Source organism: Charadrius vociferus, unplaced genomic scaffold, assembly GCF_000708025.1.
Source record: "Charadrius vociferus isolate BGI_N301 unplaced genomic scaffold, ASM70802v2 scaffold341, whole genome shotgun sequence".
NCBI classification, from domain to species: domain Eukaryota; kingdom Metazoa; phylum Chordata; class Aves; order Charadriiformes; family Charadriidae; genus Charadrius; species Charadrius vociferus.
This window is the reverse complement of record NW_009646847.1, coordinates 1303377-1325879: the sequence shown is the minus strand read 5'-3', so window position 1 is coordinate 1325879 and position 22503 is coordinate 1303377. Positions and strand designations below refer to the sequence as shown.

The window sequence follows — 22503 nt, the reverse complement described above, 5'->3', positions numbered from 1 at the left end:
CGTTCAAGTGTTAGATTCCGAAATACTAGGCTTTGCCAAGTCTCAGTCCACTACAGCAACATTCAGCACTCACCTTTCATCTCTCTTGATTATTTGCTATTACTAATTTAAAGGAAAATGGCCCATCTGCTTTCCAAACATCCTTTTTCCATTATCTTATCCTCCAACACTTCTGTGATTTGTAACACTTAAAATTCTACTGCCAAGCATATTACATTTTAGCAGTATAAATCTCTAAGACCGAATTCTGAATTCAATTACAGCAGCGTAAATCAGATGTAAATGGAACTGATTATGGCAAAACAAGTCAGAAATACAATTCTGCTTCTAACATCTTTAAAAATGTTTTCTTATTCCTATGTCAAATATGACTCCACAGTTGCATTGTTTACAATCCAAACAGTAAGAAGTGTATTAAAACAGCCTTTATTAAAGTTCATACTGCTACACTTCAGACTGTCTGAAGTTGGGTGAGGTATTCTGCATCACAATGCAACAGGTAGACGTATAGTCCGTCTACCCTTACATAGGTTCATATAAATTGGGAGTTGCTCTCTCCTAACTGCCGAGGTTTTATGAATGTAAAGCAACTACAAGTTAAACTACATTTAGGCTAAATGTATTTGTAAAATCATCTCGTAACCCTCTTTCAAATCATATTCTACCACTCTTGTACTATGTAAAAGGGTCAACAGAAATTATCGGTCTCTGGTGTGCTACAGCCTCTGTTTGTTACACTGACACACTGTTTCACCGTCCCCCCCCATTGTTCCTAATAATTCTGCCTTCTGTTCCCTCTGTAGCACACATCTTATTTCCTGCAGCAGGAACAAACTGTTACATTGCATGCATTTCCTAGCTCAATGAATCCTTGAATTCAAACAACTGTAATAACTATATTTAGAAATTTTTTTGCTGTCAAACAGCTTTCTAAAACACCATGAACCATCATCTCTTAATATCTGAGTTTTTATTACTTTCTCTCTTTACAAGTTCACTTTGTGTTCTTGATACTAAACAAATCATTTTCTGTTCTGCTTTTGTTCTAAATTGGAACAATCTCAAATATACATCATACTTAATGAAGGTTTAGAGTAAGACACAACCCTACAGTTGGCGTGTTTGTTTCCACATCTTCCCAGAAGAGGCCTAGAACCTATGATGGAATGGTATATTGATCCCTCAGAAATAGCCTTTTCAGTATCAGCAATAGTGAACTTCAAGAGTACCTAAGCCAGCCGTCAACATCTACCCATAGACAGAAAGACTTTTAAAATGGACAGTACAATAGACAGCATGAACTGAGATAAGGGGAGCCCCTAATGAATCTGTATAGAAATCTGGGAAGGCTGAAGGAAAGCAGAAATACATACAAGACTGCCAGAAGTGAACACCTACCTCAGCTGCAGTACTGAATAGCTGCTCATTTTCCTCTGCTCCAACTAAAAGAAGATACTGGTGTTGGCCACTCTCATAATCCACACTCCGAGTTAAACTGATGTCTCCTGTTGCCCGATCAATACTGAATAGACCATTAGGATTTGTTAACAAACTGTAGCTCAGGGATTTCTGTTGATATGATACAGCAGTGACGGTAAGAAAGCTGCATTTTAAAAAAAAAAAAAAAAGGACTCAAACACATAATAGAACATACTGAAAAATACGACAAAAATTATACATATCAGAAATAATGGTGCAATCCTGTAGGTCTGATGAGAGCAACACTCGCTGAAGTCAGTGATAGCTGTACCTAAATACCAAACTGAAACATTTTGTTACACAGTAGTACTATCATCTTGAGGTTAAATAGATACAGATAGGATTCTTGGAGGCAGAATACAGTAAGGATTAAAAACACAGGAACAGAGGATTTCATTTTTCTGCAGCTGCCTACTCTAATTTTCTTCTATGGTAGTGATAGTTTTCAGGCAGGAAACTAGAAGATTAAGTAAGATGCAAATGATTCATTTTAATAACAGCATGGTAAGTTTGCTGCTGCAGTCATACCATCCTAAAGTTTCAACAGATAACTGCAAAAGGATAAAAGCCAGTCACTAACAGCATGCATGTTACAGGTTAAACAAGACGTATGTTTTTAGCTCGTCTGGCACTATCTTTTTTCCATCGAAGTCCAATGTGTTTAAAGTCTTCAAGTGGGAAAAACAGTTGCAGTATAAGAAATTGAAAAAAAAAATTAAAGGGTTTAAAACAGAATACTAATTCCTCAAGTGCCTGTTGCATTATCATGCAGGTTTCTTGGGAAAAAGAATTCTGTCTCCCAGGAGAACACACCAACATGTATGATCTAGCGACAACTACAAATCAAAGAGACAAAACTCTTTGTTCAAACGCTTTTTTTTCCCTTTGTATTTCCATGCTGCTGTCTTCTCACTTCCCTCATGTGCAACACCTAGACAACGGAAGAGGTTGCCGTAGGTCATTATCTCACTTTAGTCTTTTTCTGTATTTTCCTATGATGTGGTTTCAGCCAGTGCCAAGACCGTGTTCCTGCCAACAGGAATTATTTTGCCCTCTTTCTAATTCCCTACCCTGGTTGCATGTTCACGCCACCTCTCCTCTCCTGTCAGCACTAAAAATCACAAGGCCATGCTGGGAGCGTATTTAACAGCCCAACTGATGTTTTTTTCTTTTTTTGGCTTTGTCTTTCATTGGATCAGCCTGCCCATGCAGCTAGCATATTAGCAGTAGTGGCAGAGCAAAGGAAGAGAAAGATTTCGTAATGTTCCTCTGCTCAGCCGCAGTCTTAATTCAGCCTACAATCGTGAAACCAGAAACCCAGAAATCCAGTGCATGACAGCAACTCTGTTTTCCTGCATACTTGTACAATTGGTCCAATTTAAATATCAGAACTTCAGGATTCTACACAGATTTTCATGGCTATTTCTGGTCAACACCTAACAGGAAACTACTTTCCATAGGCACATTGTTTATATTCAAATCTCTTCTGAAATAGTAACAACCACATTAAATACTGCATTCCTTTTGGATATTATGAAGTAATTTGACTAACTGATTAATCTACTATCATCTTAGGTATGCAAACCTATTTTTAAATAGTGACAAAAGATAGTTACAAAGAATTTCATTATTTTTAATCCTAAATGTTATTGAAACCAAGATGGCAGATACCTGTTAGGTATTGTAGCATTTCACAGTTTTTACATTTCTTTTATGCCTGTGCTATTTAAGTTTACTGCAGTTTTAAAGAAAAACCTTCTTATCTACTGTTAGCAGTTACTAATTTTTTTTTTAGTCTTAACTCATCTTGGTTATTTAGACAGTGTAAATCTGGATGTTGTAGGTTGTGCAGTAAAATACAACACCACAGACAATATAATATGAATAACAGTTCAACAGCCACACAAGGAAGACCTTTACTGGATAAAAGTATTCTCAGTTCAACTGGAAGGGGAAACGTTTGCCGTCAGAACAAAACAGTCTGGGGCAGACAGAACTGAGTACTCAGCTGGACTTGTGTTACTGACGTTTTCTGTGATATTTAGATCCACGTGGTTAGACAAAGGATGGAAAAATAAAATGACAAGTTTTGTGGCATCTTCATTTTTGCTCAGTTTGTCACCATGAGTGACGAAGACAGCAAAGACAGTCTTTTGTTTTTTTCTGATTTTCACTTGATAGAGAAGGCACTTCTCCAAATTTGACACACAACATTAATATATTCTTTTGCACCAGGATATCTTTCCTCATGATGTAAGAGTTCTAATTTGCATTCTGCATTTTGTTTGAAAATTAAGATGCAATCAACATCTACTAATACTTGCCCTATGATTTTTAAAAAAGCAAGAACCAGTAATTATTCAATACTGCTTTTCTGTATAAAAGGGTGACTAAAAAAATACATCAATCAACTGTATCTTGATCATTTCTATTAAGATATCTAAATTACTACTCACGGTACCTATTTATGATTCACAAACAATACTGAGGCTTTGGGGAGACAAAACACATGTTAAACTGGGAACACAAGCTCACTGCATTATTTTTAAATGTTACTTACGATTTTCCTTGTGGCATACTTTCAGGAACATAAACAAAGTATGATACGTTGATGAACTGTGGTGGTCGAAATCCAGCAATTACAGAAACAGAGGCCGGAGACCCTCTGCTTCCAAGTTTATCTGCTGCTAGTACAGTCAGTAAATATTCCTTGTCCCTCACCAGTGGCAAACCTGTTGTTTTAATCCAGCCAGTGTCCTTCTCAACTTCAAATCTGTCTTCCCCACCTAAAAAGAACAGATCCACAAATTGCTGTCAGCAAGAATATTTTCACTTGATTAAAATAAAAATGAGAATATGGTATCAATTCCCGGCTTGGTTTTGGCTTAGAAACAGCATGCACACAAAAATTCAAAAGTTTGTTTAGAAATTAGAAATCAGTAATTACAGTCATGATTACACTCCTAAGTTGCATTTTACTTCTCTGGACAATTATCACTTTTCTTTACCCTTGCATACTTCGGTGGCGTTTGACACTAAATATCCCTTACCAGAAAATACCCTGATAAACTCTTGCCCAAGAGGGACAAATACATCTCTGGAGCAGTATTGCTACTCTCCTTCTGCTTAGACAGTTTTGAACTATTACTGAGGTTTCTTATAAGACCCCCACAAGGAAAATTATTAATGACTCTGTAGTAGCTTTACAAAGCTAAGGCACAACCCAGACCCTTAAAAATTTGTTAGAAATGAACCAGAAGCATGACTCCCGCAAGGGATACTGAACATTAACCCTCTCCACCAAACAAACTGTGCTCCAAAACTGCCCTATCTCACAAACAGGCAGTCCAGGAGAGAGGTGCTGACTGCTGCTGCCATTGCCACCCGTTGCCAAAGGCCTGAGGACTACTGAGTGCTCCAGGCCCCACCATCCCCCAGAGGACAATTTGGGCAGGAACTCAACTTTGCAGCAAGAACACACTTCAAATCTGGCAAATTTATCCATACCCTCAATAAAAGTTGATTTTTCTCACACATACAGCTAAAGGCTTAAGAACCTTTTGCAGGGGAAAGGGAAGATCTTTCACTAACGAAACTGAGGATAAAGGACAAAAAAGTCGCAATAGTGAAGCCTAATAGGGAAACAGAGGGTTAAAATTTACCTTCCAAGAGAAAATACTCTACAGCTCCATGGATCCCTTCATCTGCATCCACAGCAAGCAGCTTGTATACTTCAGTACCTCCCAGAGCTTCAGGAGAAACCACAGCCAAAAACGGGAAGGGCTCCATGGCCCATTCAGGTACGTTGTCATTCACATCTGTCACAGTAAGTGACAAGTGCACCAAGTACCAATCTTTCCCTAATGGTCACAGAAAAATGAAGAAATACTTAGACAGCTACTTGATGGCACTCATGGTAATAGAAACATGTATCAATTCCTGAGCATGTATTGTCTGCAATATTGTTGGCATATAATCCAGAAAAACTTGGTTTTTAAGGCTCTTCTGCAATTAACAGCATCCAGACACAACGGAGGGAAAAAATAACCAGCACAAGTACTGCTGAACTGCAAGATCAAGGCCACCCATGTTACGTTATACTAATATCTCTTTTTAGGAAAGATCACCAATTCTTAAATTTTCAAAATTTAAATACATGTTTTCTGAAATTTTTTTTTGCCGAAGAAAAAAAAAGTATTAAGAAATATTTTGTTTATGCAACAATCACAGCAACTCTGAATTTTGAAAAATAAAAACGTGTCCAAAAAATTCTAGCCAATCTACCCTAACTAGTGATTTTCCTGGTTAGAAAGTTCACTGAAATCCTAACATGGTCTTCACTTCTATTAAAGATTAAATGCTGTTAAAAACAAACAAGAAAAAAAAAAAAACCCAAAACAAACCACAACAGACTGGAGCGATTCAGTTCTCTGAAACTCAACAACAGAAGATTCTTAAAAACTGAGCAAAAATTATTTGTTATACCTCTGACATTATTAAAACAACCAGTGAAGACAGTAGAGCTCTTAAACAAGTAATAAACATCAGGCAGGTATGGCTGAAAAGGTAGCAGAAAGGAAAGATGTCAGACTGAAGAAACTGCTCTGAAATCTCCAGGAATGGAGTTAAGCATGCCTGTTAAAGGAGGAAGGAGTGGGAAAATATTCTGGATGAAGGAAGTTTCTGAACACAAAACCAAAAGACAGGATTAAAATCTTCACATTCCAAAGAAAGTGATACAGAAGACAGAAAGCCTTTTCCTCCTTAGTATATTTATATATTATTTATGTACTACTATGTTATGGGCTGGGGGGGAACGGATTGAGAGCAGCCCTGCCAAGAAGGACTTGGCAGTGTTGGTTGATGAGAAGCTCAAGATGAGCCGGCAATGGGCACTCGCAGCCCAGAAAGCCAACCGCATCCTGGGCTGCATCAAAAGAAGCATGGCTAGCAGATCCAGGGAGGTGATTCTACCCCTCTACTCCACTCTGGTGAGACCCCCACCTAGAGTACTGTGTCCAGCTTTGGAATCCTCAAGAAGGACATAGACCTATTTGAGTGAGTCCAGAGGAGGGCCATGAAGATGATCAGAGGGCTGGAGTGCCTCTCCTATGAAGACAGGCTGAGAGAGTTGGGGTTGTTCAGCCTGGAGAAGAGAAGCCTCCGGGGAGACCTTATAGGAGCCTTCCGGTACCTAAAGGGGGCCTACAGGAAAGATGAGGAAGGACTTTTTACTAGGGCATGTAGTGACAGGATGAGGGGGAATAGCTTCAAAGTGGAAGATGGTAAATTCAGATTAGGAAGAAATTTTTCACTATGAGGGTGGTGAGACTCTGGAACAGGTTGCCCAGAGAAGTTATGGATGTCCCATCCCTTGGAAGTGTTCAAGGCCAGGCTGGACGGAGCTTTGAGCAACCTGGTCTAGTGGAAGGTGTCCCTGCCCATGGCAGGGGGGGTGGAACTAGATGATCTTTAAGGTCCCTTCCAATTTAAACCATTCTATGATACACTTTCAACTGAAAAAATGCTTCCCTCGTTCCTTCCTGATGCTAGTTCAGATTTTGAAGCAACTTAGTTGGCGTAACACAAGACTGCGACAAAGTGCGTATTTTTTTTGTAACTGATAATATTTATCAGTAACACCAGGAAGCACAGTACAAAGATAACCTGGGTCTTTTGGCCAGCTTGGTTCCAAGTGGACTGGCACAAAACTGGCAAGTTTTGCTACAGAAGTCGACTTGAATGTTCTTCTAGTCCATATTTAATGCCTCTGGCTCCAGAAAAGCTGTGAATGCACACCCAGTCTGATTCTGAAAGCAGTACAACTGCATTGACGTGGCACTGTACCCCAGCTAACAAGTCTGAAGAAGTAAAAGGGAATGTGGTCCAGCTAAAAACAGCTGTCTACATTTATACGATTTATCCACAAGTTTAATAATGGATGTAAAGTCAGAATTTTTAAAGTTAATACTCGATTTCAGTGTGTACTTATTTTTTATACATACATGAAAACATATTTACACGCACACACATTTATTTTCAAAATAGCTTTACATGAATGGAAACAACATACAAGGAGGAACACCTAAAATTATTATTTTAAATTTAAATCCAATTAACAATACAAAGAACTTAGTATTTAAGACTCTAAATAGAAATTGTTGCCAAAATGTCTCATCTTGCAAACAGTGTTATCTTGCTAAGGAGATATATTCTCCCACAAGGGTGTGTGACTTAGGCTGAACAGCTGTACTCTCTCCCCCTCTCCACTTCTTTAACTGCAGCATTACATCCCTCTTCAAAAGACACCCATGTCCCAACTAAAATATGTTATTTTTGTCTGATGTATGCATTTACTAATGTTATCCCTTCACTCCCACAGCAGTACTAATATCTTTCACATCAGTCTCTTGCAAGCTTCAGCTTTTCATAATTACAAACGTCTGTCTGATGGCATGTGGCATATTTAGTACACCGTATCATAATCTGCAATCTATAAACAACCAGTAAGTGGATTGTCGTAGAGAAAACTCCTTGGTGCTGTGATTAACAAAGTCAAATGTAAGTTTCTTAGTTTAGATTCCTGAGACTAATCCATCATGACCTTTGAGTACTTTCTGTTCTCATCCAGAAAATTCTCTTAATAGAAAAATCATCATTCACCCAAGATAATCACAGAAGTTCTTCTTAGTTAAACTTGCAAAACTGCATTAATTCATCTGAATTTTAGAACTGTAACTGTGAGTACATCGCTTTTTTCTCTTTCTCTAAAGAGCAACAGAAAGCATATCAACAATAACTTGTTAAATCCAAATTAATTTCTGTACTCAGAATCTAATGTTCCCCGGAATATAATATTAGCTTAAGATAGCACATATGTAAAAAAACAGTGGCTACAGCAAAACCAAATGGTTAATTTATCAAACAGTAAATCATAGAAGTGATCAGTTTCCTGAAAAAAAACCTTAAACATGCCTTGTACCATTGTAGAACATGGATACATACAACATGAGTTTTTACATTCTCATGGAAAAATTCTCAGTTACTATCTACATCTAAGACTTACAGAGTCTTCTCAACTCTGATATGAATTGTGTGTGTTATGTATTGCACTTCTGCAGCCAGAAGTGTTGGGAGACCTGGTGTAAGGATGCTCGATTCGGCTTCTCTAGCTTTTCTAACACTGCACACGAAGCCAAAGTTTCCCAAGATAAACTTGAATTGCCTCATTACAAAAGAAGACTGACACTGAGGCAAGACCACTTGCCTACACTGCTATTGCACTGTTCTTGTAGTTACCCAGGTATAATTCCCTTCAACATTTAGACAGACTCTGTGAAAGCAGCTGCGTGCTTTCTCCTCCGTATAGCACAAAAGAAGTCAGAAGGAGCACCAAAAACACATCCAAAAATCACGATGTAAAAAGCAGCAGCATGGAAATTATTTCCCACTACCATATTAAATAAAACCAGACATGTTTCAAAGAGATATGTTTCATGTCAGAATGTGTGTTCCAAAAGTCCCAGGACAGCCAGTCCGAGACACCTGAAGAAACTGCAGGGGAGGGAACTTGTTAGATATTGAGCTGAGTCTCAGGTTAAAATACACCACGGCAATGCACAACAGGGTAAGTTCTAAATGAGAAGTGCCAAATGAGATCAGTGTCTGCTTGAAAGCTCCAAAGATTTTAATTAAAAGGTTGCCCAAAAAGAGTAGGTGCAAAAGGGAGAGATTAGTGTCAAAACTGCCTGTCTCTTCCCAAAAGAATGGGTCATGTAGAAGCTGTCACAGGTTTGTAAATACCCACTATTAGCTTAGTTTGCCTGGGCATACTGCAGGCTTAAAATAGCAAGCACTAAATTAGAAGCTGAGTTAAGAACCTTTGAAAATCTGCCTCTATAATAGCAAGATCTATTGAGGATTTGAATGCCACCTTGGTAACCCTGCCAGGAGTGGAAAGGTTACTGACTTTTGTTTCTCTGGAGTCTGGAAATCAATACCCTAATCAACCTGTGAACTCATTCTGTTTCAAGTTCTGCTAAAGTTCTTAACATGCACGTATTCCTCTATTAAAAAGTAAGTTACAATCAAAGAATAATTGATTCTATTGAAGAAGCAGTAATAAACCTGGATACAAATTCCACTCTCATCACTTAGTGATTGTCAGTTCACTGAACATTAATGTGCTGGTCCTTAGTACACAATGATAACTGAGAAATACCTCTTGTAAGGAAACAGGGGAAAAATGCATCAGGATTGAGATTAATCCTCACAAGCCCTAGCAAACTTTATTAATCAAAATCTAAAAGGACCTGGGCATGTTCCTCCAGGTACTTGTGGTTTAATAGTTAAGAGACCTTAATGTCATTTGACATCTTGGCAAGATCAAAGCTTTCAGCAATACGTTGGTTACCTCTGAAACATCTGAATAGTCTAAAGAATTTTGTTAGGATAGTCAGCAGTGACAGCAATGCACATAATCAAAGAAACAGGCATAAGTGCCTCTCTTGACCAGTACGCATATCCACTGCAGATGACCTTACAGATCTTATTGGTATGTTATCTTCTTTCATCAACCATAAGCAATCTGATTCACAAGCAAAAATACTAAATAAATCATCATGATTTCGCTTTCAGATAAAGGCAGTCTGGAGGAAAATGACTGTAAGTTTTCCCTTGACTGCGTACCATATATCAAAGCAAAAACTATAACAGAAACACCGAAACTCCTCTGCACAGAGACCTACAAATGTGACCTGACAACTCGTAGAAAAAACATCAGGGTGTCCAACGAAGCGTGATCGGACAAGGACTTGCCAGAGGACAACGAGTGTGATGAAGAGACTGACATGGACAATAATGTGTAATATATGTATGTCTAGCACGACAACACATTAAGAATTTCAAAGTATATGTTCATGAATCTGATTTTGTTAAAGCATAACTCCACATTCCAGTGAGCACTGCAAATACTTAAAAGTTTTTCATTTGCTGTAATTATCATTGCATATACATTACAAAAAGCAGTCTCCTATTTTGTAGCTGATAGTTGTTTTCCTACAGAACGGAGCTTAAACCAGAATTTTAACTAATTTTTAACAAGGTATATAAAATTCATTTTCTCCCCTATTTACGACAATGATTTGTGCTTCAAGACAGTGAAAGGAAGGAAATTTTAGAAACATACATCTCTTGATCGTTAAGATGTCTCATTGCCTCCTTCCATCAAAACACCCCCTATATGTATCTTGCAGATATATTAATTACACATGTACATCAGTATATTAACAGTAGTAGTACATTATTTTGTATCTGCATTCATATATTATGATTAATAGTAGTTTATTAGTAGTATATAAGTAGTACATGTGCAGTTATATAGCTATACTATAGGAGAAATAATATGTTACAATTCCACTCAAAATCTTAGCAGAAACAGCTTAAAACTGGTAATCCGTTGTGGATTTGGGTTAAATCCTACAAACACACAGACAGGTTCTACTTAAATTATCTGTTCTGAATACCAGGCCCTGACAAGTGGAGACACCTGCAACTATATTCAGCAGTGCAAGTCAAACTATTACTGAGATCCTAAGTCAGGAATCTGACACAGGCTTAATTATCCCTAAAAGAATTTTCAAACTGTTTTGTAACCTGCTACCAACAAGAATTTCCTCAATATTAAACACTAGATACTTGACTTTCAAGCCAAGCACACCATAGGTATCTTACACAATGTCATCCGTTCAAAAAAATCCCACCAAAAGAATAGTTCTGCTCATTACATTGTTGGCACACATGCAGATTTTGTATTTGACAGATTTTCTTCCCTAGGTTTAGACAACAGAAAAATTAAAATTGCTTTCTCACAGATACTGAGCAACAAGACATAAAACTCAAAATGGCTCTTGCTGCACATAAACATGACAGTAACATAATACTGGAAACACCTTATATTAAAAATTAGTATTTTTATAAGTCATATAGAAAATAGTACTTCATATTCAAAAGGGTAAAATCATCTTTTTATTTGATCAGAAAGTATTTTTCCCCTTTTCTTATTTTTCTTCACTACAGAAACTAATGAAAACAGGTTCTGTGAGCAGATTGCTTTCCCCACATATTTCAAACACCACTTATTTGCCCTTTGCAATATCAAAACTAAGCCCTCTCTACATCTCTTTTTTCAATTTATACAAAACAAAAAAAAAACCAACCCTAAAATTATAAACTCTAGTCCAGAGGTTTTTCCTACTTTAGCTGCTTAATTCCCTATTAGACTTAATTTGCGTATCATCAAAAATCCTTCTTAGGGCAGCTCATCCTAGAGTCTGCTTTTTCTCTGGTATTCCCTCCAGCTGGAACTACTTCCTTCCAACTTAATATTACTGACAAAAGCTGCAGCACCGAAATTCATTCCTTATCACCAAAATCAATCTTCATAATCCACTGCTGAAATCTCATCACAGGTATCTATCTATAATTGCTTATTTTTCATGCCTATCTGTGGTTGAAAACTGATAAACAGAAGGATATATTATTATGCCTTACTCCGAATTCCAACTACCTTAGGAGACGTAATGCATGAGCTAGTCCAAGTTTCTGCTCACAGGAAATATATGATATGCCACAACTGACAATTTCCATCCTTCGAAAAAACAAAAAAAAAACATAAGCAAAATATTAAGTGACTTGCTGGGAAGTTTAACCATAGCAAAAAATGTTCTTTAAAAGCAGCAATAAGTAATTAAAAAAAAATTACAGGAAAAGTTTCTAAAATATCTACTATCCATACAGCTCATGAAATCAGTTCTCTACCAACATACACATCAACACAATCCAACTGTTGGTTTTTACAGCAGAAGCATTTCAAAGAATGCTGTCAGCTTGCTTGCTAGATTCCTTTTTCCAAATCTCCACGATCAAAAGGCAGACAGCACCTCGTTAAGCACAGTTCTAAGAAAGAGAAGCTTTAATAAAGGCAGAGTTAAATATATAGGAGAACATACAACATTTTAAATTAACTATTCAAAGTTAGAAATTTGATCCTTTGATGAGATACAAATCACATTTATATAATAAAATAAACTGTTATTATTAAAAAACAAAAACAAACCTTAATACTCATATACTATGAAGAGTGGCTTATATACTTTGTCCAAACAGCTTATGAAAATTGCTAATAAATTAAAAAGGGTGTCACAAGCTTGTAAAATAATTAGTAATTTTTCACGACAAATTGAATACATATACAGGGACTTAGTATTTAGAAGGAACAAAAAGCGCTCTCAAAATCACGAACCTCCAGGGGCAGTCCGTGCTAAAGACTTGTCAAAAATGAAGAACACACTGAAAATTACAAGAAGCAAACAATTATCTTTATTCGATATTGGTTCCTTTCTTCTTCAGGTTCTTCACCAGTTCTTTATGGCTCTACCGCATCCAGATTTATCTGAAAAAACTCTTAATTTTATAGGAAAGGGTTTCAACACCAAGTAACATGAACTAGCTCCTCCAACCTGGTATCGAAGCTGGGTTACAAAGATCCATTGGATTCCACATAGATACTGCAAACTAATAAATCTTGTTATTTCATACAACAACTGGAAAAAAAAAATTTTCCACCACCTACCTATATTGTTACACCAAGGGTGGCAAGATAGAGAAGAGGGCTTTAATATTTAATCATACAGTTAACAACAACTTTTGAATGTTACAATGGTTAAACCAAGCCTTGAAAACCATGCACGCTGAAATAGCTTGATGGCAATTTCAAATATTGTAGGTTGGAGTTGCCTCTAAACCCATCTCTTTTGACCACATCGGATTATAAAAGATGCTGTCAATCTGTGAAATCCAAGGTATTCTCAGACTTCTGATTTCATTAGGATTATATGACTGTCTTTTCTCTTAAAATTCCAATGGATACTTCTATAAGATGGCACTTGAAAATAAAATCCTTGTTTTCGTTAAAAATGTAGGCTTCTCTGAATCAGTGTAATTGATAAAACTGACAATGCCAGACATTCTGATTTCAAAAATCTGACAGTATAGAATATGTACTTGACTGAACATGTCTCTACAATTGTGGACAAATATTATCCATTCCCTGAATGTACTGAGGGAAGAGGTATTATATTACTATGATTAAACAATAATGGCTGAGAAGCTAGGTTGCTCCAGGCATTTTCAGGTCATTTCAGTTTATTTTTAAAAGGAGATTATGAGAGAGTTAAAAGTCTTGCAAGCCAATATAGGTCAATATCTCTATTACATTCTGATCTATGTCTATTAGCAAATTAAGTATTCAAGTCAGTCTTTTTCTTTTTGTTTTTTAAGATTCTTCAACTTCTAAGACTTTTACCTTAAATAGACAAATGTTTATTGAAAACTCAGGGGTTTGTTATTTGTTTGGGTTACTGCAAGTGAAATATTTTGGGTTTGATTGAGAGGACATTGTTGTTTTGAGGAGGCTTTGCAAATATCATACTGACCTTACTCTATGATATGTCTTCGTGTAAAATAACTACTAACTTAAAGTTTGGGAAGATACATTTCCAAAAAAAAAAAATCTTAATGTCCTGAGCCGCTAGCGACAATCAGGAGAAATCTCTGTTCCCATTTCCATACCATAACATGAAATAAAAGCTACTGGTTATTGTACCCAGTCCTACTGTATATCCTTCAAAAAATAGGACAATTATGCACAAACATTTCTCTACTGTCATTTCTGAAAATTCATGAGGTATATGATAGGCTACTTTTAAGTACAGTAGTTTGCTCATTCATAAAACATAAACCTTCTAAAGATATAACTTTGATGGGCTCAAGCTGTGGACAGCCCACATTCCCTCCTAATATGCCTTATCTTTTTTGGAGATAGAATAATGACAGTCTGTCACTTCTCTGTTCTTTACCCTCGTATGGCTTTTAAAATAGAAGTTAAAGCAAACCAGAAAACAAAAGTAAAAAAGTAAAGAAAGCATCAGAGGACATAAATGATCATGGCAGAGTGGATCTTAGTACAAATTACCAAGTAAAGCAGAGTAAAGTGATGACCATGTTATCAGAGATTTCCCAGTGTGGTACCCACCTGCTACGAGTGGCAGACTGAAAAGCCAAGCATGCCCAGATGTGAAATAAATGACTACAAATTAATAATCACAACAGACATCATTAAATAACAAAACATGTGTCTTAAAAATTATTATTGATTGCCAAATAAAGCATTGTCATAAGGAGAGAACTTAGGTAAAGAGCTACTGTACCACAGTAAGACTGGAAGTTCTCTTCAAATTTTCCTTAGAATTTCTTGGGCAAAATCTGGTTTGTTTCTCTGTAGCCCCTCATGTGCAAGAAAATAAAAATAAAAATTCCACCACAATCAGTAGCCTCACCAAAACAGCCTGTTGTACTTCTTTGTATCATCCCGCACAGAAAATCTTTTAAACTAAATATATGGACTGCAAACCTAAAAACATGAAAGATGGGAAATCATTATTAATTTTAATTTTCCAGAAAAAAGAAAATTAAAAAGAGAAACCTGACCATGGCACATCACGTATCAACATTTATATGCACCATCATATATGGATCAACTGAAGCCTACTCGTAGCACACAGAACTTTTGTCGTTAGGTCTAGGAAAAAGCAATAAACCGGTATCCGTCGAGTGCACTGTTATTACGGGGAGAAAGAATACTATGCTGTGGGACTTCACAAACATTTTTCTGCAGCAGGGAAGACAGACGAATCTCAGCTTCCATTCCAAACTGTGTTGAGGAGCGAGCTGACACACTGACAAAAAAGCATTCCTTATCTATTTCAACCCTCTTTGCTCTATCGCCCCCAACTGTCCTCATCCCAAAGACAGCACTTCCTTAATACTGACTTCATACGTAATTCCCATTTAAAGAAGTAAAAAATTTTATATGCCTAAGGTTAATCATCTAAGGCAATTATGTTTTCTATTTAAGAAATTATGACCTCGTTTATGAGAAAAAGAAAAACCAAAAGTGTCTGAAACACTGTATATTACTAAATATCATATATTATGAAATGAATCAAAAGGAAACTGTCTTCAAAATACTGCATTTGTTCCCTATTTACACCAAAACACTTTGAAGTCAAAGCAAAATTTACTGTGGACTAAGTCTCAGTCTCTCTTTTATTCTAAAACCTAAACTCAAACAATAACAACAAGGTTTAAAGAAATTAGATCTACAAATTTGGACACTACACTTCTAAGACTAACTGAAAAAACAGAAGTTAGGAAAAACTGAAATAAAACTATTTCATAATCAAATCAAGTGTAACATAATTGCCATGTCAGTCAGAGAATCAATGTCCAATTGGAGATGTTACAAACCAGCTTTGAGAAAGATCCTATCCATATGTTCTATAATTTACTACTTCCATCAGATTAACAAATTTGTGTTGAAATTTAGTTAGATCTTAAAAAAAAAAAATAAATTTACTTTGCAGAATCCAGATGTTTGAGATGATAAACAGACAGAAGATCTAAACAGCTTTGGTGTTTAAGTCCCGGTAGTCTCACAAAGATATTTTTAATCTGACTGTTGGAAGTAGACAGCATATAGTATCAAAACATTCTGACTGAATAAACATCAACATGGTGCTCTAAAGCTTCCCCAGACATTCCTTTCTACCACAAATAAGTAACATTCCAAATCTGTAAACATCTATAGTTGACCCAAATGCACAAAGAATGTCCATTTTCTTTTGACTTCATAGCATGAAACCCACTGCAGTTCAATGAAACACATCTGCTGGATAATAGATGATGATTTCAATTTAAGCCCAGCGTGATGTGTAACTGTTAACATGGTTGTAATTCATAGAAGAGGTTAATAAGAATTGTAAAAGACAAAACATCACCCAGAAGCTACTTAATTCCTAAGGATGATACCCACAGAATCAATACACAGCTAGTAAGGAACCAAAGCCTCAGGTAAAATTAAAACAGATGATCCTTGGCTTCCAAGCATGAAAACTTTCAAGGTTTAAAATATATGTATCACTAAAATTGGAATCTCCACTATATGTGTCAATTTAAACAGGACAAATGTACTTAAAATATAAGTGACTGCTGCTAACTGTGTGGAAGGCATGTCAAACACCACCCTTAGTAAATCCTCTAATAAGAAAAAATGAACGACGGGGGGATTACAAAGCTAATGCCTATGGATGAAGTAAGGTCAAAGGAGCTTGAGATGACAGAGGATTAGAGAGACAGGATCTTTCATGCACTTCCCCCAAGCTTTAATGGAATAATAATGGCTCCTTCTCAAATTAAATGCTAGCTCTATGTTAAAATATTAATGTCTATGACAGTCTAAGAAATTTTACCTTCTGTTATTGGGTAAAAACTTAAAAATAGTACTACACTTTTGAGAAGAATAAATAAATGGTGTCCCTATAAATTAAATGGGATAAAATATGAAATGCTACAGAAAACATAAGCATAACCATCACTTCTTCAGGCAACGTTAACCAAAGAATATAGCCCAGGGCTGAGTGACCAGTGGGGTCACTGAAGCAATTTGCTCATCAAGGACCACGTGCCAAAAAACCATTCTCATGAAATTAAGCCCTGAAATTTTGGAGTTCTATTTAGCATCTTGTTGCTCAAACTAATATATGAGTTTTTCCTGGTGTTTCTCTTTGGTTTGGAGCTGTGGGGCTTGTGAGGGTTGGTTTTTTTCTTTTGGCCAACATTTTTGTAAATTATGAAAAAATTAAATATTGTTGAGCTGTATTTCAATTTCAAACGAGTGGTTTCAGTTCTCAAGATTGAATTTTCGGTCCAATGTCCAGGCAGAGCAATATAAGCTCTCAAGGTAGTCAGGGTACAGAGAATATTTTATACAAATGCACGCGTGCTGCTGCTGAAGCTGCAGAATTTAACTGCCAAGGAGCAGCAAGGACAAGCTGCTCTGCAGGGTAAGGTGAAATGGGAGCCAAGGGTGACAGGAGGCAGGCAGGGATCTCAATGTCATGGAGCAAGAAGAGCAGAGCAGGTCCCAAGATATAAACCCGGTTCATCCAACAGTCCAGTGGTCACCAGACAGATTTGCAGTGATGAGGCAGGTCTCAGGTTAAGCTGGGAAGCCAAGTCAGCAAGACAGCGTCAGGGTCAGCAACGTACGTGGCCAGGTCCAGCACACCCTGGGGGAGCTCAGGAAAGGACCTAGGCTTAAGTGCAGCTCCCAAGACACGGAGCAGAGGCCACAGACAAGGTTTGTGACAACTAACTGTCTGATCCAAGGTTAGCGAGCTGCATGGTGTGGAAGCTGGCCTTGAACATGGGCAGCCAAACGCAGGGAGCTGCAAGACCCATTACTGCACTTGAATGCCTGAGAATCATGTTGGGCAGGTCAGCCCTAATCTGAAAGGTAGTGTCCTACCAATCTGTGAAATCTATCAGGCTTGACTGATCTGTGAACTCTTCTCTAATTCTTAAAACTGACTTCTTAAAACTGTTTTTAAACCTTCCTTCTAAGAATTCATGCAATGAACTCACCTGAAGTTGAACTACAAAACAAGACAGTATCTACTCTCTTTTCTAGGGCCTGGAATTATTACTCCTCCACAAGTACCGCAGAACACACATCATAAAAGCGCACTTAGCAATATAGGTCCAGATATTCCTGTTGCTGCTTTCCGGTAACTACTGTTTCCAGAAAAAGTATAACCTATGTTAAAAATAAGTCTACAAACTATCATATGGCCACAAAAAGATACACAATGAATAAACAGAACTAGCAACATACTATTTCCTCTACGGATTGCAGGTAATTTTACTGTAGTACTAAAATATACAAAATAATTATTCTTTCAAAGAATATAAAATTGGACTTTTTTTGGCATCTACATTTAAAAAAAAAAATTTATAACTAAAATATCTCCTGTCAAAAAAAAACCCTACAGCATGCAGCTGCACTGGTAATGACAATAGTGGTAACAGGTCCACATCGCTACAATAAATGACGACAGGCTGAAAGAGTTGGGGTTGTTCAGCTCAGAGAAGAGAAGGCTCCAGAGAGACTTTATTGCAGCCTTTCAGTACTTAAAGAGGGCCTACAGGAAAGAGGGTGACAAACTTTTTAACAGGGCCTGCTGCAATAGGACAAGGGGTAATGGTTTTAAACTGAAAGAGGGAAGATTTAGACTAAATATAAGGAAGAATTTTTTTACAATGAAGGTGGTGAAACCCTGGAACAGGTTGCCCAGAGAGGTGGTAGATACCCCACCCCTGGAAACGTTCAAGCTCAGGTTAGACAGGGCCCTGAGCAACCTGATTTAGTTGAAGGTGTCCCTGCTCATTGCAGGGGGGCTGGACTACATGACCTTCAAAGGCCCCTTCCAACCCAAACTATTCTATGATTCTATGATCACTACAGTAAATCTTAGAGCTCAACTGCAGCTTTGCCAAAAAACTCAACCCTGCATGACAAAGAGTTGTTCATGCTGCAAATGCCTCTCAAAGCTACCTCTGACGCAGGAAAACATACACCAGTGCCAAGCCTATGGTCACACCATACAGTTCTAAGAGATACTCCATGTAGTCAGGAGTCAACCTGTTACACTGGTAGTTACTTCCCATGCCAAGTGGAGTGAGCTATGTTACCCCATACCTTCAACAAACTTTGACTTAAGAGTGAGAAAACCCTTCTTCTTCTATGAACATGTGGAAGATTATCTGGATACTGAGATGCTAAAGGTCTGGCTGGAACAGTATTTCCTTCAGTGGAACACCAGCCCTCGACAGACGGCCATGTTGATTATCCAGGACAGAATTGAGAGAAAGCAAACAGAACGGTATTTAAATTCTATTTGAGTTGAAGAGAAAAAACAAAACAAAACAAAACAAAACCAATCAGGCAGCCCGTTATATATCCTTTGTGCTCCTCTGAATAAAAATTAATTCAGAAACAGGACACCTCCTACACAGTCCCATTTATGAACTAAAGCATGAGGGCTGTCACATAAACTAGGAAGAAATACTACTGAATGTTGCCTTATCACCATATACCCGTCATCTTGCTGCTATTTTGAGAATACTCCATTAGCCAAAAAAAAAAAAAAATAATCAGTTTTTCTTCCTATAGATATATTAGGACCACTTGTGCCACAATGCTTTTAAGCATTGTTTACCACTTTAGATAATGCAATGCACATTACAAATGAATCATAATAAACTACACTGAAAAAATAAAGGACAAAGAGGGTACACTTCCTATGCTAAAGCATCTAAAAAAATTGTCTTTCCCTTAACATCATTGCCTGGGTTGAAGAGACTAAACCCAGAAACAATTATTGCTTAATTCTCAATTCTCAGCTACCAGGCAGAAAGAATTAGGGGGTTAGAAAATGAAAAAAATATATTAAAGGAACTAATACAGCTTTACACCACTTGAACAGAAATCAACATCTGATACCATAAGCTCTAATACCAGAAAATCATAGCTGCTGGAATATTTATGGTTATAAATAAGCCAGCATGAATGTTCAAAGCAAACAAACTGAAGAAAGAACCTGAACTTACACTGTCATTCACAGAAAAATTTAGTGTAACCATCTCCACGCTTTAATTCATCCTGAGAGCTCACTTCTGTAAATACTGTTTTTGTTTCTGGAGCTTTTGTAATCTTCTATATCTTCCTTATTTCAGACTAATTAAAACATCTAGTTCTGCTAGCCATCCTTCTCCCTCTCCTATCCCATCCTTTTGGTTATCTTTTCTCACATTACTGAAGTTTGGATTGCGCATAAGGAAAGAGACGTAACTTTCTAAATACATTTCAAGTACCTATGTATTTTAACTTCTTTAATAAGAATGTAAACATCCTGCAACTTAAAAGTTTTAAAGGTGTCAAGTCATTATTAACTCTTATTTGATGAAAAAACTAGTACTAATAAAGGTGTATTTTTGAATTTAGCCTCCTTTAAACAAAGAAACTTAGAATCATTAGCATCTGAAGTACGCCATTTGTACTGTTCAAAATTAGTTACCATCTATCTAGTCTCTGAGAGTCAGAATCTAGTTCTACATATTTCATAGAGATTATTATCTCATTACGTCATACTACTAGCAGTAACGTATCAGACTAGTAGAAAATACTCCATACTCTTTAGTGAAACTACAAGATGGTGAAAAAAATCCCTGAAAATAAGTTAAAGTTGGTTCATATTTTTTTAACTGGGTTAGCAAGCAGTGCTTTGGAAAAGCAATCTCTGGCATGACAGAGTCACAAGCTTTGTTCCAGGCAATCTCAGACTTCTACATTCAGACTAGGTAAGAGTAAAAACCATCACAAAGGTGAGACTAGCAGTAACCGGGGGCAAGGTTAGCTACCACTTTTCCAACATCTTCTTGATCCTGACAGAGGAAGCTGTGACACCAACAAAGGGCTGAAACTTGAGCTACATGACAGAGTGGGTAAACATCCCAGAAGCATACTCAGATTGACCCGATAGATTTTGTTATTGACTCTGCGTAATGACATCCCCTTTGGCATATAGCCTTGCTCAAGAATTGAGTAGTAATGATAGGACAACAGAAAGCGTTTCTGTCTTGGAAATTGTCTATCAACCTCCTGGTTAGCAGCCAAAGCTCAAGCTGGAATACAGCGCAAAGGCAGTCCAAGCGACTGACATCAATATGCTACTGCGATAGGCATGACAAAAACCAAGTGGGAACAACAGAAAGATCTGAGAGTTGTTCCTTAGGACCTAAGTGACACAAGCTGGTGGTCTAGCCTGCTTCACAGAGGGAAGTATCCATGTCACTGAAACTGTCAGCGCTAATTAGAATCCCTGCAGGCATCCTCAGGGATTTAACAGACACCAAGGAATAAACTGCCTCACTCCTATGGGCTGTCCCTCAGTCAGAAAACAGACAAGATGAGGGAAGGAACAGTGTGGGAAGCTTTTCACCTCTCCTGCCAGCGCTGCTCTGTGGCTAACAGAAGTTACTCTAAGCAGCTGCACTACTGAGAAGTTAATAGCTTTCCCAAGCACTGGAAGTCAGTCACAGAATACAAAAACCCTTTCTAAACCTTTCCAAATGAAATCAAGCCAACCAACGCATTTCTGCTGATATAATTTTCTCCAGAATACTCACATTCTAGACAATCTTCAGAACATTGTTACAATCACAAACAACATGAAAATAACAAGAGACATGGTGAACATACACAGATATCCACCATCCAGTGAACTAAAAATATGCTTAAACTAAGGTGTATTTTCATAGGTGAAAAATATTAAGCAAGATGACAATTTAAAACAACAAAAAAGTTTACAAAGTAATAGATGTCATCAGCCATACATAAATTGAGCTATTCTATTTAAGTGTGAATGATGACCATTTAAACCATAAACATGCCATTTTAATGGTGCACATTGGACCCCTTGTACTTTTCCAAAAAGAGCAGCCACATAAACATGAACATATCAATCTTGCAAAAAACTCACATCACGCTTGTCAGTCAAACATGCTTGACTTTAGTGACTACTCAAAACTCAATGACTTCAGCTGCATGCTTTAAGTTAAGCATTTACAGGATCAGAGGTATGGGAAGAATTTTAATAGATAACACTTGCGCATAAGCAGCACGGTATATCTAACATGCATTGCCTCAACATAAGTAATGTTCTTTGGTTACACTACACATTTTCCATGCCGCTCATAAATAACTAAGAACTTTAACAGGTGAAATAGTTAAACTCTGATAACCACCTTACTGCTCCAAGCATTTTACACAGTTTAGAGAAAATGGACCATACAGCTGTGTAATCCTTCTTGTCACCTACAGTATTTTAATATTAACAATTTATACATTTAAAAGATCAAAACTACATTCCACAATATAACAGCACAGGCCACCTGACGCTAAAGCATTGTTATGTGCTTGTTGTCACTTGGGGACTTTTTACTCCTTAAAAGGCAAACCATCCTCCAGCTTAATGACAGGACAAGACCACTACTCTAAGACACAAC

General features: G+C 37.2%; 1 protein-coding gene across 1 annotated transcript in view; it reads right to left on the bottom strand.

The window, feature by feature from the left end:
* Nucleotides 1-22503, bottom strand: part of LOC104294475 (neural-cadherin-like) — a 77105-nt gene that overhangs the window by 42895 nt on the left and 11707 nt on the right. The window contains exons 2-4 of the mRNA XM_009894087.1: nt 5142-5339; nt 4040-4265; nt 1399-1603 (exon numbers count right to left, since the gene is read on the bottom strand). Coding sequence (XP_009892389.1) covers nt 1399-1603; nt 4040-4265; nt 5142-5339 — 629 coding nt within the window. The remainder of the gene's footprint in view (nt 1-1398; nt 1604-4039; nt 4266-5141; nt 5340-22503) is intronic.